This window comes from Neodiprion lecontei, chromosome 3 (genome assembly GCF_021901455.1).
Source record: "Neodiprion lecontei isolate iyNeoLeco1 chromosome 3, iyNeoLeco1.1, whole genome shotgun sequence".
NCBI lineage: Eukaryota > Metazoa > Arthropoda > Insecta > Hymenoptera > Diprionidae > Neodiprion > Neodiprion lecontei.
In genome coordinates, this window is record NC_060262.1 from 10,386,448 (window position 1) to 10,402,671 (window position 16,224).

General features: G+C 40.8%; 1 protein-coding gene across 1 annotated transcript; it reads right to left on the reverse strand.

Moving 5' to 3' along the window:
* Positions 1-15,333: 15,333 nt before the first annotated feature.
* Positions 15,334-16,224, reverse strand: LOC107228053. The gene has a single exon (XM_015669398.2). It carries the CDS (start codon positions 16,222-16,224, stop codon positions 15,334-15,336), a length of 891 nt encoding a protein of 296 aa, XP_015524884.2.

The window sequence follows — 16,224 nt, forward strand, 5'->3', positions numbered from 1 at the left end:
GCGACTGCACCCCGGTATGCGCCATATTGAATTAGGCCACGCCTCCATGTCAGATCCCAATAACGTGCTCTAATTTTTTGAGGTTATGTTGTCCTTATCTTTCGTCTTGGTTCTCTCCAGCGATTTATGTACCTAAGTATGTTTTTTTATATTTAAAGTGTTCTTACTATAAAATCTTTACGGAGGGAAGCTTTCCGTGAAATAAGTTTTGTTGCGTTGCGGAGAGAGTGAAGTGTCTCTCACGCAATGGCGACTCCGACCGACGAACCGACCACGAGGCACACCGTTCTCCTTTTTCTCCTGTATTATCTCTCCATCCGTTTTGCGTACTATAAAAAAAAAAAAAAGAAAACGAATATCGAAGCAAATATCGATGAAAAAATATCGATATACGCTGATAGACCATGACCTATAATTCGATTCGATATTTCGGTATATCGAATTAACGATATCGATATATGTTGGCTATTTGATAGCTCGTAGTTCGACCGAACCGCGTGGAAGGTGTGAGTCGCTTGAAATCAAAGATGAGTTTGTGGTGTTTGAGTTTATTTATACTTATTATTTATTTTATTTACATATGTACAGTTATGGTAAGGGTTGCCAAGTGATACATGGAATAGTTTTCGTGGTGTAACAATATGGTGGAGGCTTCAGTGAGGATGTCGGTCGTCTCGGGGGTTCAGTCACAGTTCTGGGTGGCGGAGTGTATCGGCTCTCTGGAGAGCTGGGTGGCGTTGGGGGACGGCGGTTCTCCGCTGTCTTCACCGGAGACTCCCACTCACTATCTGTCGTCTGGGTGGCAGTTGACACGAACGAGCGCTGCGGCTCGGGAAATGGGGATACTGGAGCTGGGATGCGTCGGTGATAGCTCGGAGAGGTCAGTCGTTCTCTGCGTACATCCCACAAAGAAAGCAGTACGGCTGGTGGTCTGGTCAGTGGTCGTGATGGAATGTCAATTGGATGTAGTATCCAAGGGACAGGCGGGTTGGATGCGGATGTCTTTGTCTGTTCACTGGCCGAAGCCAGATAAAAGGGATCCGTCATACAAATGTCTTGTAGTCCGGTCTGTCGTAGAGTCAGTCAACTGTCGCAGCGTCAGTCACAGTCGTTGTAGCGTCAGTCAAAGTCGGCGTAGCGTTGATGAGCTGGAACGGCGTGGCGTTGAAGCGTCAGCGTCAGTGAGGTACGTCAGGACGAGTTGAACCCGAAGTGTCCTGCCGATCGGTCTGATCGGCCGTCTCTTATTCCAGCCTCGGTTGGTCTTTGGCAGCGGGAGACCACGTTCTTTGATTACGCAACGCGCTCGGCTGCGTGGGTGGCGTGAGCGGCGTGCGTGACGTCACACTTTCTTCTGGGTCGCGTGATTGGAAAGTGTGCGAGGCTGGTTGCCTCGCGTGGGTTGGAAGGCGCGCGACCAACGAGTTGCGTTCACAACGTTGTTGTGAACAATATATGTAATATCGAACTGATGTCGCCCGTCCCTAGCTAGTGGTGTCTTCCACTGATATATATATACACTGGATTGGATTAAGCGTGGTCCCGTCACGCCAATTGAACGGTAGCCATTTTGTACTGATTCTTGTCACTTCAGATATGTATATATATTGTGACATGGATTTTTCTGCACCTCGGTCACTCGGAGAAAATGACCGAGAACTTACCTCGTACACAATAAATCGGCGTCCACGATGTACCCTGGACCTAAAACAATATCGCGAATGTGTTGGGCGCCTGGCGTGATTAACCCGCCTCGAAATCGGTAATGCGAAATACCGCAACCATACACTCGATAGCTCAGTACCGCGGAGAGGGAAGGGGTAATTTTTGGGTAGAGAGAGATGTAACACAAGTAAGCCAACGCGTGGTTTGGTTAAATCACTATAAAATTCCAATAATATATTTCTCGTCAGCGATATTACAAAAAAAATAAAAATAAAAATAATCATACGACTGCGCTAGTCGTCCTTCGCGATTCCAAATACAAAGGTTTAAATTTAATCCAAAAGAAATAAGAAAGAGAGAAACAAACCAAATAATAAAAAAAATGAATAAATCTAGGAGACCTCTACGGCCTTCGTGCGCTAGTCGCCGTCTTGATAATACCTTAACTCGCAAAAACCAAAAACAAAATCGGACTCGATACGCTGCTCGCGATCGGCCTCAACTACGACGCTACTCGTCACTTAATTATAAACCGCTAAACAAAAACGTAATCTAGATCATACTCGACGCGCTAATCGCAATTCTGATTAAATCTAGCTGGTATCTTATTTCTACGGGCGCTAGTCGCCACCTTGCTGATGCACTATAATTCCTAAACTAAATCAAAAAGACGTGACTCGACGCGCTAATCGCGACCAAATTAATCACTCTAGGAAGCTTTTCTAATCGCGCGAGTGTATTATGACGCATCCGAGCTCCAGTCGTAGTCCCTATTTCCCCAAAGTTCACCACCCTTTTTACGTACGCGGACTCGACGAGACCCTGTGCAGCGGAATTTGGCCGCACTCAATTTCACTCCGAAATTGTTCCCCACTCGAAACCGTGACTCGACGCGAGACTTTACAGGGATCCCCTTGACTCTACACGTTATCGCGAAAACTCAGGCTACGGTCATCCTCAAGGAGATCGGCAAACAGATTTCGAGCGCTACTCTAACTCTGAGATTACTTGGGCCGACCGTTTATCCGGGTGCCAATTTGACTTGCGCTCGAAATATGCCCGCAAAGAATTATAAGCGCTTACCGCTCCGCAGCCACACGAGGAATTCTCCTACTCCCGTCTCTGCCATTTCGCACACACAAATCTCTTTTTCTTTTTTTTGTTTTGAATTTGACGCAACTCTACCGTCGCGAACTGTCGCCAGGACTCAAGTGTCGAGTCCTGCAAATCGGAGCCGCAATTCGAACATGCCCCGAACATAGGCGCCATCCATAGTCAAAATTTTCCCGATCGCATTGGGATTCTCGTTACGCAATTCTTACAATCTAGCGTATCGCTATCGTTGAATTCCGCTGTCGCGGGGTGTTGATTGGCTGACCAGTCTCGTGTACCCCGTAGCCTGGCAGTGGCGTGGTGATGACTTCGCGAGGGCACCTGTCGTCAGTTGGGAGACGGAGATGGGGGGGGCTACGGCTCGCCGGCCACCAACGGGAATCTCGTCCGCCTTGGATTCCTTCGCGGCAGAGCTCTCCGTTGACGCTCTCTCCGTAGCCTCGTGCGAGGCCCTCCTTTCGTCGCGATCCGCCGCGATTGCCATCCAGTTACGTCGTTCTGACTTGCTGCCGATCCCCTGTTCGAAGCCGCATTTACTCGGCACCCAAAAGAAAAAATAAACATAAATCCTGAAAAGTCTTATTCGCTAAACCGGCGATGGTCCCCTCTTAGAGTCTCGGATGCGTGACTGTTGTCCTGGCGCTCTTTCTCGAAATGAGCCGCGGTCTACTCCGCGTGCTCCCTAAGTCTGTGGTCCGTCTAGAGTTCGGGGAGCCGTGTGGAACGCGCACTAAAACTGCCACGTTACAATATATTTATACATATACATATATGTACGTGATATATGTATGTGTTGTGACGTGGATTTTTCTGCACCTCGGTCACTCGGAGCAAATAACCGAGAACTTACCGCGTGCACAATAATTTGGCGTCCACGATGTCCCCTGAACCTGCAATCAGACCGCGAAATTTGTTGGGCGCCTGGCGTGGTCAACACGCCTCGAAATCGGTAATACGATATACCGCGACCAGATGCTCGGTAGCTCAGTACCGCGGAGAGGGGAGGGGTAATCTTTGGGTAGAGAGAGATACGCCACACGTACATTGACAAGTTATTTCACAAAGCAGCGAGAAAGTTAAACAATATATTTCAACACAGCGATAATACAAAAAAAAAATTAAAAATAACAATAATACTGCGGAAGCTCGTCCTCGCGATCCCAAACGCAAGCGCTTAGCTTACCAAAAAAAAGAAGAACGAGCAAACAAAATAATCAATCAAGAAGAGAGAAAAAAAAAAAAAAGGAAAAAATATGAAGGGATCCCGAAGACCTCTACGGCCTACGTGCGCTAGTCACTATACTACTAGTGACTGCTAATTTACACATTAAAAGAAACCAATAGCAAAATCGGACGCGACGCGCTGCTCGCGAACGTCCTTTACAAAACGGCGCTGATCGCCAACTTAATACTAACTGATTATGCCAAAAAAAAAACTAAACTGAGGTGAGGCTCGTCGCGACACCCACGACCCTCCTCTAAGAACGCATATTTTTATCAGCGCGCACCCGAGCTTCACTTTCTCTGCGACGGCGGGACGCAGTCGCGAATTCGAATGCTCCCCGTGAGACTGTTCGCGACCTACACGAGAATGGAGGGTGTACCGGACGAAGAAAAATGACCCCGTGTAACGGACTTCGGTTGCACTCAAACTCGAGGCAATAATGTCTCGGCTCAACCCGTGGCTCGACTCGATTTCCTGGATCCCCCGAAATTAACGCTACTCCCTTGCGCGCAACTCAGGCTACGGTCACCAAGCAAAGGTATCGGCTAAAGAATCTCGAGTACAGTACAGTACAGTACAGTCGAGTACTCCAATGCTCACTGGCTATCCGTCCTCGGCAAGCCTTTACTAATGATCTCTCGAGATTCTCTCGCAAGAAGGTTAACAGCGCTTACCGCTCCACATCCAATACACGAACGGGCCCACTCCCTCGTGATCCCGGGCTGCCATCCCTCGCAAATCCGTCGCAATAAACAAAAAAAAAGGCACCGACGCGCACTCTATTATCTCGCCCACTCTCTATGAACGCCAGAACTCGAGTGAGCTCAGCTGGCCGATCGGCCGCAACGCCGATCTCGTCCCGCGAATCCTTCGTGACGTCATAACCCTAAGAATGCGCAACAATCGATCTGCCATCGATTTTGGGGATCGCGCAACTTGACGCGCACCTGTCGTCTCTACGCGGCGCAGAACTTAAGGCTAGATCGCGATGTCGTCTCCCGCGCAGCTCTACGTAGTCCTGGGGTTGGGCGGGGTGGTGCTCCCTCGTCGCTAGCTGGTACCACGCGGTTGCCTTGGTTGGGCGTAGGCGGGGTGAGCGGGGAGGCTGCGGCGCGCCGGCCGCCAGCGGGAATCACGTCCGCCTTGGATTCCCGCGCTGCAGGGATCTGCGTTGCCTCCCCCTCCGCAGCCTCGGTGTCCTTCCCGTGAGATCTCCGTGGTTTCGCCTTGCCTCGAAAGATGTTCAGCGTCGGAGCCGGTCGCTGGAGGGTAGCCGGTGAACTCAAACAAAATAAGAAAAACAAAGCCTGAAATATCTTGGTCGCAATGCGCTATTTCGTCCCTGTCGAAGCTCGGGTGCGCGACTCCAGTTCTGGCGCTCTCTAGGATTATTTCGCGACTCGATTTTCTAAACCCTGATTCCGGGATCTCGCCCAGGGTTCAGGGAGTCTCTTGTAACGGGCAGGCCTAACCGAACTGCCACGTTACAGTGTATATAATCGATTGCGATGGAAAATTACGGTAACAATTATTGAGGTCACAATGAGTACCTGCGTTTTTTGCAAAACAAAGCAATCAACATAGTGTGGGCGATCATTTCACAAGTGAGTATACAACGCTGAAGTGTTCTGCAAATGATAACTTGCAGAGGTTATGTCAGCATACGAAGTATTTACTAATTATATTTAACGAGTATTATAACGTACGAATCGTGTCAGTAAAAATTCACAATATTTGAATTATGAACCGATCTTATTATAATTGAAATTGAAAACCCGGGTATTATTGACTCAGGGATTAAATTATATTTCGATATGTAGATTTCCCGTGAAAAGATGCGTTGCGCCTTCAGCAGTGGTTAAAAGAAATGGAGAGGAAGGACTGGAAGCCAAACCGAAATAGCACAGTGTGTTCAGCTCATTTTACAAATGACTGCTTTGATAGGACAGGATTCCTAATTACATTGAAAAAGAACAGTGTATCAACTATATTTGACAACCCAAAATCAGAGTGTTCATCTTGTCACCGATTAAGATAATATGGACGTGGCTACACATTCTTCAAGTAAGTACCGTTACTCAATGCAACATAACGTGTGAATTGATAAATTTAAACTTTGCTTGTTATGTAGGTACCCATTGGATGAACCTGATATTATGAAGCAGTGGATCGCAAATATAAACATTGAACCGTGGTCTCCATCAAGTGATAGCTTTCTGTGTTCTGACGACTTTGAACCCTCTTTCTTTCAGAAGAAAAGTAAAAATTATGTAACTCTACGCAAAGTCAGTATCCCAACGTTATTTGGTAAGATCTGAAACTATTAATCCCTTCTAGGTCAGAGAAAACTCAGTGTGCATGAAGACACGTTGATGTGATGCACTATTGCGTCAATGCCATCGAAGCGGTTAATTACCTACAGATTATAAAGTGCTCTGTTACAGAAAAATCGTGTGTGACACATTTCTGTGTATTTCCATTGCCGTTATTTATTATTAACTTATCTGTAGGTGAAAACTTGCAGCAGACCGAATTTCAGAATGAATTCGATCGGCCCACCACAGTGAATGTAATCAAATTACATGATCACCTACACATTTGTACCTGACTTGCATGCTCAGATATGTACATCTTTTTTATTTTCTTTCGATTGTGCTTGTAACTTTTTCTTCATGCGAATGGATTGTGGATTGATACTACTAATTATATTACGGTTGTGGTTTATTGCACGCAACTCTATAAAAATGCCTTAACGTTTGCAAGGAATGTTTCATTCTCCATATTGTTGAATAAAGTTTTGACTCACCCAATTCGATATAATTTAATTTAAAACTTTTTTTACATGTCTTAAGCTCCACTTTGATGATCAATGGATGGTAAATGGATTCTCTAACGGTTGAATTAGTGTTATACAAATTTTTGAATAATCCGTATGGAATTCAGCCCACCATAGGATAAAGGATAATGGACGGAAACTTCTCAGAATTTAGGACTTCTTTTGAACATAAAGAAAAATGACGTTTGAATACAAGTTTTTCGTCATATTATTCAATGATCTTTTACACCATATAATTGTAAATAATAATATACTTTCGAAAAAATGATTTGTTCTTCATTTAATGTATCAAACATTATTTTACTCGTCAAAAACTTTTTTGTGTGACGAATATATCGTTAGATCTAAATAGCATATATTACGCAGTTCAAATCTAGCGAGCATTTTGTGACAACTTTCTGTTACAAGATGGCGGAAATTCAATTGTTCAATTGGACGCACGAGCTTACACGTAGAGTATACGGTAATATCCAATCCAGTGTATATATATATCAGTGGTGTCTTCACCTGCCTTCGTGACCTCAATGTCGCGTTGGGGCCGATTTCGTAACTTTTGAACTATTCCTCTGTAGCGATATTCTGTAGACGAGATTCGGTAGCTAACGATATCGTTAACCGCAATTATCGACGAGCGTTGCTACGAACGATTCTGTAGGTAGAAGATAGCGATGTTTATCGCTGAAGTGTAGCGCTACTTCGCAAAAAGTATCGCAAGTTTTATTTATCGAGGGATCTCGGAGGTCTTGACAGTGTTTAGTGACGCTTGATACACATATTTGTGAGCGATAATTTAAAAAAAAAACAGGCGCGCGTATGGTTATGTACTCAAGTCTTTAAAGCATCGTGCAGATATTGTGAAATTATTATCGTTATATAATATTTTTTCGAATAAGTATAATATATTTGTTAATTATCGAATTAATTATTTCGATCTGGATGTGGAAATGTACATCTTTTGTAGGTTATGTACTCTGGAATGTTTTACTATTAAATTGCAGCATATGATATCATTTTTCAAATCTTGTATAATATTCCACGTATGACGACTTGTGGAAAAAATTGCCAATTGCATATACTGTAATCCTATTGGTAGGACAGAATGGCAGAGGGGCAAGAAACTGAAATCTTCAGCCGTGACGACTGGTGGAAGAAATCCGAAAATATTGTAAAACGTATACTTGATGCAATTAAAATAGAAAAGCAATCAAATCAAATTCAAACCTCAGTTTATTTCAACTGCAAGGCATCGCAGGTAGGGAATACACAAAGAGTACCATTAAATATCTCTAATCCGGAGTTAATTGGGACGGAAAGCTGCAAGAATCTGCCATTTTATTACACCTGTAGGACTTTCCGCCTCAGTGACCTCCTCAGTCTAGTGACCATAAAAGTACAATGAATGCAACTTCGCAGAAATTGTGAAAGCGAAGAGATCAACCATGTCTGTCTAGTGTTTTTCATAGTGCATGACGCACAATAAGTCTCGTTTTGATTGCTTCTAACCCTCAGGATGAAAGCGATTTCCATGCAGCGGTCGGAGTCGTCAAAGTAAATTAGGTGTATGGTATTGGTAAGCAAATGGAAAAATTGATTTTCAATAATAATATATATCTATCGATAATAATTCGATGCAACCTCAGGCGCTTTCCGAATTAGGTATTGAACGATGCTGACATCGTGGAAACGCCATATCAATTAATTTGTATACATCCGTGTGACTGATGCCACATTTTCTCGTGTCTGGAGTGGCTTGGGACGTATGTACAATACATACACTTCCATTGTTTAATTAATCATTATTTTTGGTTCTTATTGTGAATATTGACAATAAACGAATGTATCTATAAACCTAGAAGCTAGAAGTATTTAGTTCTTTTGTTCGCCTGTAAAGACTTCGAAATTCATTTTCTGGGATCATGAATGAATTTGAGGCATTCCGCAATCTTCGTCGAATTCTCAATAATCTATTATTTCGATTTGGCATGAAAAATACGACCACATAATTATATTTTATTTCTTACAGCAAATGTTCAATGCTTGTGGCTTGTTAGGTTAACAGTCAAGGCTGACGCCGACTAGACCGCGGCGGACGGCGGTGGATGACGGCGAAATTTTCGCTCATACAGTTATCCATACAGATGTTCATATTAGACGGCGGCGCACCGCGGCGATTTTTTGTGAGTTCCAGGTTGGAAATATTTCAGCTGTGCGCCGCGCGTCGCCGCGCATCGCCGCCGTCTAGTGTGAACACACAACCGATGCGGAAATTCACCCCAAGTACGAAAATAGGGCAACCCGCGTTACTTTGGTGTAAGTCGTTATGGCTTATAAGGATTCTTCTCTTTCCGCTATTCTTGCGAATAATAAAGGCCAACGCGCATTGCACCGCGGCGAACGGCGGCGATCCGCGCCGAACGGCAGCGAATTTTCATTCTCCACATGGTTTTTTATGCAAATGCGCGCATTGCACAGCGATAACCGGCAGCGAACCGCGCCGAACCGCTGCGACAATTTGTGCGCGTACTACCTGGCGGCGATACGCGGCGAATTTTGATATTCTCACTATGTTTTCTTATGCAAATGCGCGCACTTTGCCGCAGCGAACAGCATCGAACCGAACGGCGGCGGAATGAACGGCGGCGAACGAATGGCGGCCAACCTCTGTAGAAATCCATAATTTTCAAGTTTTTGGATTTCATGGATTTACATTTTTGTTCATCCGATTATTTTGTAAGTTCTATGCAGAAACCTTTCGAATATCTTTGTTATACGTATAACAAAATTAGTCTTAAAAAATATCAAGTGTTGATTTGTGTAAAATGCATCCGTGAAAAAAAATTTTCACTGTCTTTTTTCTGACATCAGTTCTCACGTATCCTGAATTTTCCTTCATAACGCAGGTATTTGAATGATGTAGAATACATCAGTAATTTTCGAATAGTGTTTTGAATCGTTCACTTTACGAGGAAAAGGATTCCACTTCATAAGTTGTAAATTTGTCTAGATTGAATCTTAAATGATGTATGATATTTCACTGCAGGGTTGATATTTTCAGAAAAACACACTATTTAAGAGGATGCTGTAGTCAGTCTACCGACCGCGTAAAATTTCACTCATTTTGACTTTTATCGTAGCCTACGCACAGCTGACGCGAAAAAACTGCAGTTATCGTCATTTTACATGCAATGCCAAACACAAATATCTACAAAAAAACTTATTTCGCGTAACAATAACTCCTGGCGTTATTGTCACGTAAAACAAAAGAAAGTTTTTGGATATTTGTGCTTCGCATTGCATCTTGAAAGGTGCGAACTAGCTTTTTTGCGTTAGCGGTACGTGGGCTACAAAAACAGTTGAAATGCGTGAAATTTTACGCGGTCGGTAAAGACTGACTATAGCATCCTCTCGAAAATCTGTCCCTTTCAAAAAAGAAAGATCAAATAAGACGCATTTCATTGACATCGACGACTTGTGGTATAACATTTTTCTAATGAAACTTTCATTTTTTGAATTATTTAAGAAAAGCGCTTCTTATTTAAAAAAAATGATTCAAGAATCGTAAAAATAAAGCCAAAATTCCGAAAATATTCATTCACAGTTTGAATAATGTTTCAGTTCAATAAGGCTATGAATTTTACGATGCCTTTATCAATTCGAAATTAAATATATTATAAATACTGTAAAAATTAGATCATCTTTCCGTGGGTTCTTCCATTAGAATTTATGTGAAAAGTCACATAAAAAAAATATCACTAGTCTCATTTGGTATTTCTGTGACCTTCTTTAAAATAGGTGGACCCTTTCCTTAAAAACAAATCAGAGTCATTCAAAAAACGATAAAAATTTGTACTAATTGATCAATTTCAAGTAGAACTGTCGTTCTATTTTCGTCATTTCGCGTCGATCTGAGTTGAAAAAAACCTAAAACACAACTGGTGGATAGGGTCTTTTGCTTTTACCTTTGATATATACGTATGTATGTATAATTGTATATATTTTTTTGATAATTCAATTTTTTAATGACGAAAAGTCGTATCGATTTACATACGATCTTATGCTTTTCACTTTTTAAGTTGTCGATTTCAATTTATTTATGCGTTACTGTCATTTTTATAACCGATAGTGGAAAAAAGATATACGACGTCTTGCCACTAATCAGAGAAGCTCACCCACTCATTGTCAGATTTTTGGGCAAGTTTCTTATAGGATCAAATCTCTACAAGATTATTCAATTTTTTCATATTTTTGATGTGCTTGGTTTTCGAGCAATCAATTTTTGAAAATCGTCGCGGCGATCACTGGTTTTCCAATCGGGTACTGTTCCTCAACAACATGTCGCACACTGGCACAATACTGAGTCTAGTTCTGAATAGTCTTGAGGCTTGAGGAGAATAATATTTTCAGATTTTTTTGGAAATTTGAATTTTCCTCTTTTTGCGATAACATTCAGAATGTTGCATCACAAGAAACCACGGCTCTACATTTTTATAAACCTTTCACACGGAATTCCATATAAAAATTTAAAGGATTTTAAACCCGTGCGGAAGTTATGCCGGACTTTCATAATTTATGGCCATTTTGATCCCGGTGAAATTCTGATAAAATTTAACGATAAACAAATTTACCTGTTCGCGGTATAATATACTTCGTGTTATGTATCCAACGAATACTAATGTGTCATCAGCCTGCCATTGAATAGTGCTTTTTTTCCATGGTGCAGTCCCCCGAAAATATTTGTAAAAAGGGTACCTCGGGTTAAGATAGGTCAAATGCCCCCCGTCACGAATTTCTGAATTTGTATGATTTTATGGTTGGTTGGGACCAAAAACTAAGGTACGTATGATCTATACCTCGCGAACCCTTTTTCCACCCTCTAAGGGTCGAAAAATGTGGTGGTTTGGATTTTGTTTTTCTCAAACCATAGAGGTGAAAAAGCTGAAAAAATTCATGGTAGTAGAGAACATTGGTACTTCCGTCTCAGAATTTCTTCAGACTCTTGATCCGCCTATAAGCTTTCTAAAAAAAATATTTCAACTTACAAAGTGGATTTTCATTCGACCAAAAAAGGGCTGCGGAAAATTTTATTCCACCATATCATTTGTATGGTTGAATACTACTTTCATGAATTTTCTTAGATTTTTAAACCCCGTGCGTCATGTCTAGAAATTCAAATTTGTGATTCATATGGACATTTTCATATCGAAACAGACTTTTAATGATTCTACATGGAAGGCTTCGTACAAAGAACATAGTTCATTACGCCACTAGGGACAGAAGTAAGCGATTTTGATGAGGGTGAAGTTTGCTGCCTGAGCGAAGCGAGTAATTAACTCTGTAAAGAATGAGATTTTTTTAAATTTTACTCGAAATTCCCTGCATCGAGAGAGATTTATTTTTTGACATGATCAGAAAAAATACTTTTCGTCCCGCAAATTTACTTTTCTCCCGCAAGTTTACAAACAGTATGACGGAATCAAATGCCACTTTGTCCAGCTCCTCAGGTCAATAAAGTGGCCACGGTTCAGTCGAAAATAAAATCCTATATGCAACACGGGAGTAAAACCGATGATTCCCTCGGGCTTACTGCCCTCAGGAATAATCTGCGGCTTTACTCCCTTGTTGCATAATGTACTATTTCGCGATTTGGTTTTGTTGCGGCATTTTGTTACTAATTTTTGTTTCACAAATCTTTGCTTCTTTCAAATCGAATAAAACTTTTGAATTAATCTCCCGAACGAGATGAGACAAAATGCAGTCTTTTCGTCATTCAATGCCATAAAAATTCAACCCCCTGACTTTCTTTGAATCTTCAGGATTGCATTTTTGTCTCATCCCATTTAGATAATTGCTTCAAAATTTACATTCGATTCGCAAAAAAGAAAAATTTGAAAAACAAACATTAGTAACAAACTGCCGCCACAAAACCAAGTTGCGAGGAAATTTTTTTTTTTAAATGCTAAATCTTTTCTTCAAAATGTTTTCTTGCATAGAGAATTTTCGTGATTTTTTTTGATAACATTAACATGTCAAAAATGAATTTAACAAGTGAAACGTATTTTCGAGGATTTAGCAAGAACCAAGCGTTTTTGATATCTTTCCTTGGGCCGCTCTCACGGTTAAGCTATTGAAGATCGAAAAGTGCCACCACAAACTTTCTGACAGTAAATTTTATGCTCTACAAGATTGGACCCACACATTTTTGCTCTATCTCTAGCCGTTCTCCTGGCGTTTGCGGTAAAAGTGCACGTGGTGCGAAAAACTTGCATTTAATTTCCACATTTTCGTTTTATTTTGCAAAAACACGGTGGCGTAAAATCACAATAATTGAAATTCTTATTATGTACGTCGTTCCAAACAGTTTCCATATTTTTTCATGGACTTGCGATATAATGGAATGTGAGGCCATAAAAATCGCTCATTGACTGGGCTCTTGATATCTCGTGTCTAACGGTATAAGGTCGTGTGTGCCATTATTCGACCTTTTACCATGCATAAAGGTAAAAGGGCGTATTTTTTTTTTTTGTATTCACGCGAAAAACATGAGATTATGTTCAGAAACGTTGAAATTGAAAAATTGATCAAATAACGGTAAAAGGTCGTAAGTACTGTCGGTTACGCCCTTTCATCCCTAACTTTCTGAAAAAGCACTACTCAACTAATGATATAAGGGCACATGTGCTAACATACGCCTTTATATCATTATCATAAAAGAAAAATTCGAAATCGAAAATCAAATTTTTTTTTCTTCAATTTCGATCTATCTATGCATTTCAGAGGTTTTTGAAGCGTATGCAAATAAAAAAAAAAGTGGCGTATACGCCCTTTATACCATTATCTTCAATTATTTTTTTTTCAAAATTAAAAGTTTTGAAAATTCATTCAAATTTCAATTTATTTCTGAGCTTCAAGGGTTTTTATAGCGTTTGTAAGGAAAAAAATCAGATACGCCCTTGTAGGTACTATTATCTCTAAATTTTTTTATTATAATAAAATTATTTTTCAATACGTTCGAGTTTTAATTAATCTTTGCGTTTCGGATGTGTTTATAGCATTTGCAAAGAAAAAGTAATAATTGGCGGATACGCCCTTATTCCGTTAACAAATGTAATAAAACCAAAGTAAAGCTAGTGATAAAAGGGCATATCCGCCGACATACGACCTTTTACTTTTATTTATTTTTTCGTCTAATTTTAATGTATCTATGCGTTTTGAGTATTTTTATAGCGAATGGCGCAAAAAAAAATATATATATATACGCCCTTTAACCACCAAAATCGCATTTTTGGCACATACGACCTTATACCGTTATGCACGCGATATAGTAGCGGGGACTTTTTCATCGCCTACTCGAAGTGAGTGATTTAAGAACCGAAACTAAACAAGTGAATCTTCCGAACAATTGAGAATCAGTCAATTATGTTGGTCGGTAACCTTGGTAAGTATCGTAGTGCCGCGGCTTGGGCTCAATAGCGTGCATTGCGTCGCTTGCATACTTTCTGTTCGAAGAACTCTGTGTACAGAAATCTGCGTTGTGTATCATCCAGATACCTGCAATGGATGAAGAGACCTTGATCCTTCTTGTTGAAAAGTACAAACCATTGTACGATATGTGTGACGCGCGCTACTCGAACCACCAAATTAAAGAAAATTGCTGGAACGATATTTCAAGAGCAATGAAAGAATCAGGTAAGTTGTACGAAAATTGAGTTTATCATCTGATTTTTGTAAGTATGGGATTACATTTCACAGTCATTATAAGTATTATTTATTTCTAAGGAAATGCAGAATAGAATTTGATGGTCTATCGTATCTTTTTATCCAGTAAAACTATACATTTCACCTTCAATTCTGCATTGAAAATGTAGTTTCAAGTTATCACACTTGCGTTCAGGGTTTTTTTTTTGTCAAAATTGCGAAAAAAGTAGGTTTCATTTTTTCATTTTCATTGCATTTTGACATCAAAATTTACACGACTTTGACGACTCTTGTGTAAAATTGCATTAAAAAAATGAAAATAAAAACTGATTGAAGATACAGCTGCCCGTGTGAAGCGTGTTTTTGATTGCAATAGTATGCGATGTACACGATGCTGGTAAACCGCCCTTCGGAATAAAAATTAAAGAGCACAATAAAAAAAAAGTTAAAGTAGCGATGCATTGATAGTTATAAAACTTAAATTTAAAAAATTTACAAATTATGATGCTACCTAAAAATGTGCAGTTAAAATTTGAGGTAAATCCATCAGATACCTTTATTACGTCTTCACCGCAGGTTCTCAGATTCGAAAAGACGCTTTGCACCAATAGCAGTATGTCCTATAATTTGGATTTTTTTCCGAATAAAATTCCACATGCAAGTGAAGGCGAACGGTTCAGAAGTATAATTTCGTGGACAATGTTCGTTAGAGTATTATTGAAGGGAAAGAGCGAACAATTTAAAAATATTCAGTGACTGGAATTTTTTTCAAAAAAAGTTATGTACATTCAAGATTACGTTAAACATTTCTGATTCCACGTCGAACCATTTCGATTTGCCAATCGACTGAGCCTGCAGCAGAATTAAAGTAATCTTTGAACTTATCTCTGACCGCTATTGCCTCAGCAGTCGCATTCCCTCCGATGTTTCCCATAGGATTCAAAGTGTAAGCGCCAGAGTCATGTACACTTTGACGAATCGGAGGGTCATCGTTCATCAAAAAGTTGTGTAGGCAACACGTTGCTAATATAACACTATCCACGTGCTCTGGACTTAGTTTTATTCTTCGTTGGTAAATTCGAAATTTTTGAGTTAAAATTCCGAAAACATTCTCGGAAATTCTACGAGCACGTGAAAGTCTGTAATTGAATATTTTTTTTGATTCGTCATTCGCCAATTGTGAACTTGGGTATGGTCGCATGATATTTCTTTTGAGTGGGAAAGCCTCATCTCCAACGATCACGTGTGGCAATGGTACATCATTTCCAGGCAGGGGTTTGTCTGGCGGCAGGCACAACGTTCCATTTTCCAGGGCTTCTCCAAATGCACTCTTCCCAAAAATTCGTCCATCGCTATTCTTTCCATATGCCCCAATGTCCACAGCAATGAAGCGGTAGTTTGCATCTACGAGTGCCATGAGCACTACACTAAATGTTTTTTTATAGTTGAAATACAACGAGCCAGTATTGCTAGGCGCTTCTATAGTGACGTGTTTCCCGTCCAGAGCCCCGATGCAATTTGGGAAGTTCCATCTGGTAAAGAACATATTCTCTATCGATTTCCACATCTCCGTCGTGGGTACCGGTAAAACTTGCGGAGAAAGCCTTCTCCAAATCACGTCAGATGTCTCGTGAATAATTTCTCGGACCGTTGTGTCTCCCAAGCGGTAATTAAACGCTATACTCCTCAT

Bases quoted from the DNA above. Each gene is read 5' to 3' on its own strand.
- LOC107228053 (XM_015669398.2), bottom strand. From the start codon at position 16,224: ATGAGGAGTATAGCGTTTAATTACCGCTTGGGAGACACAACGGTCCGA.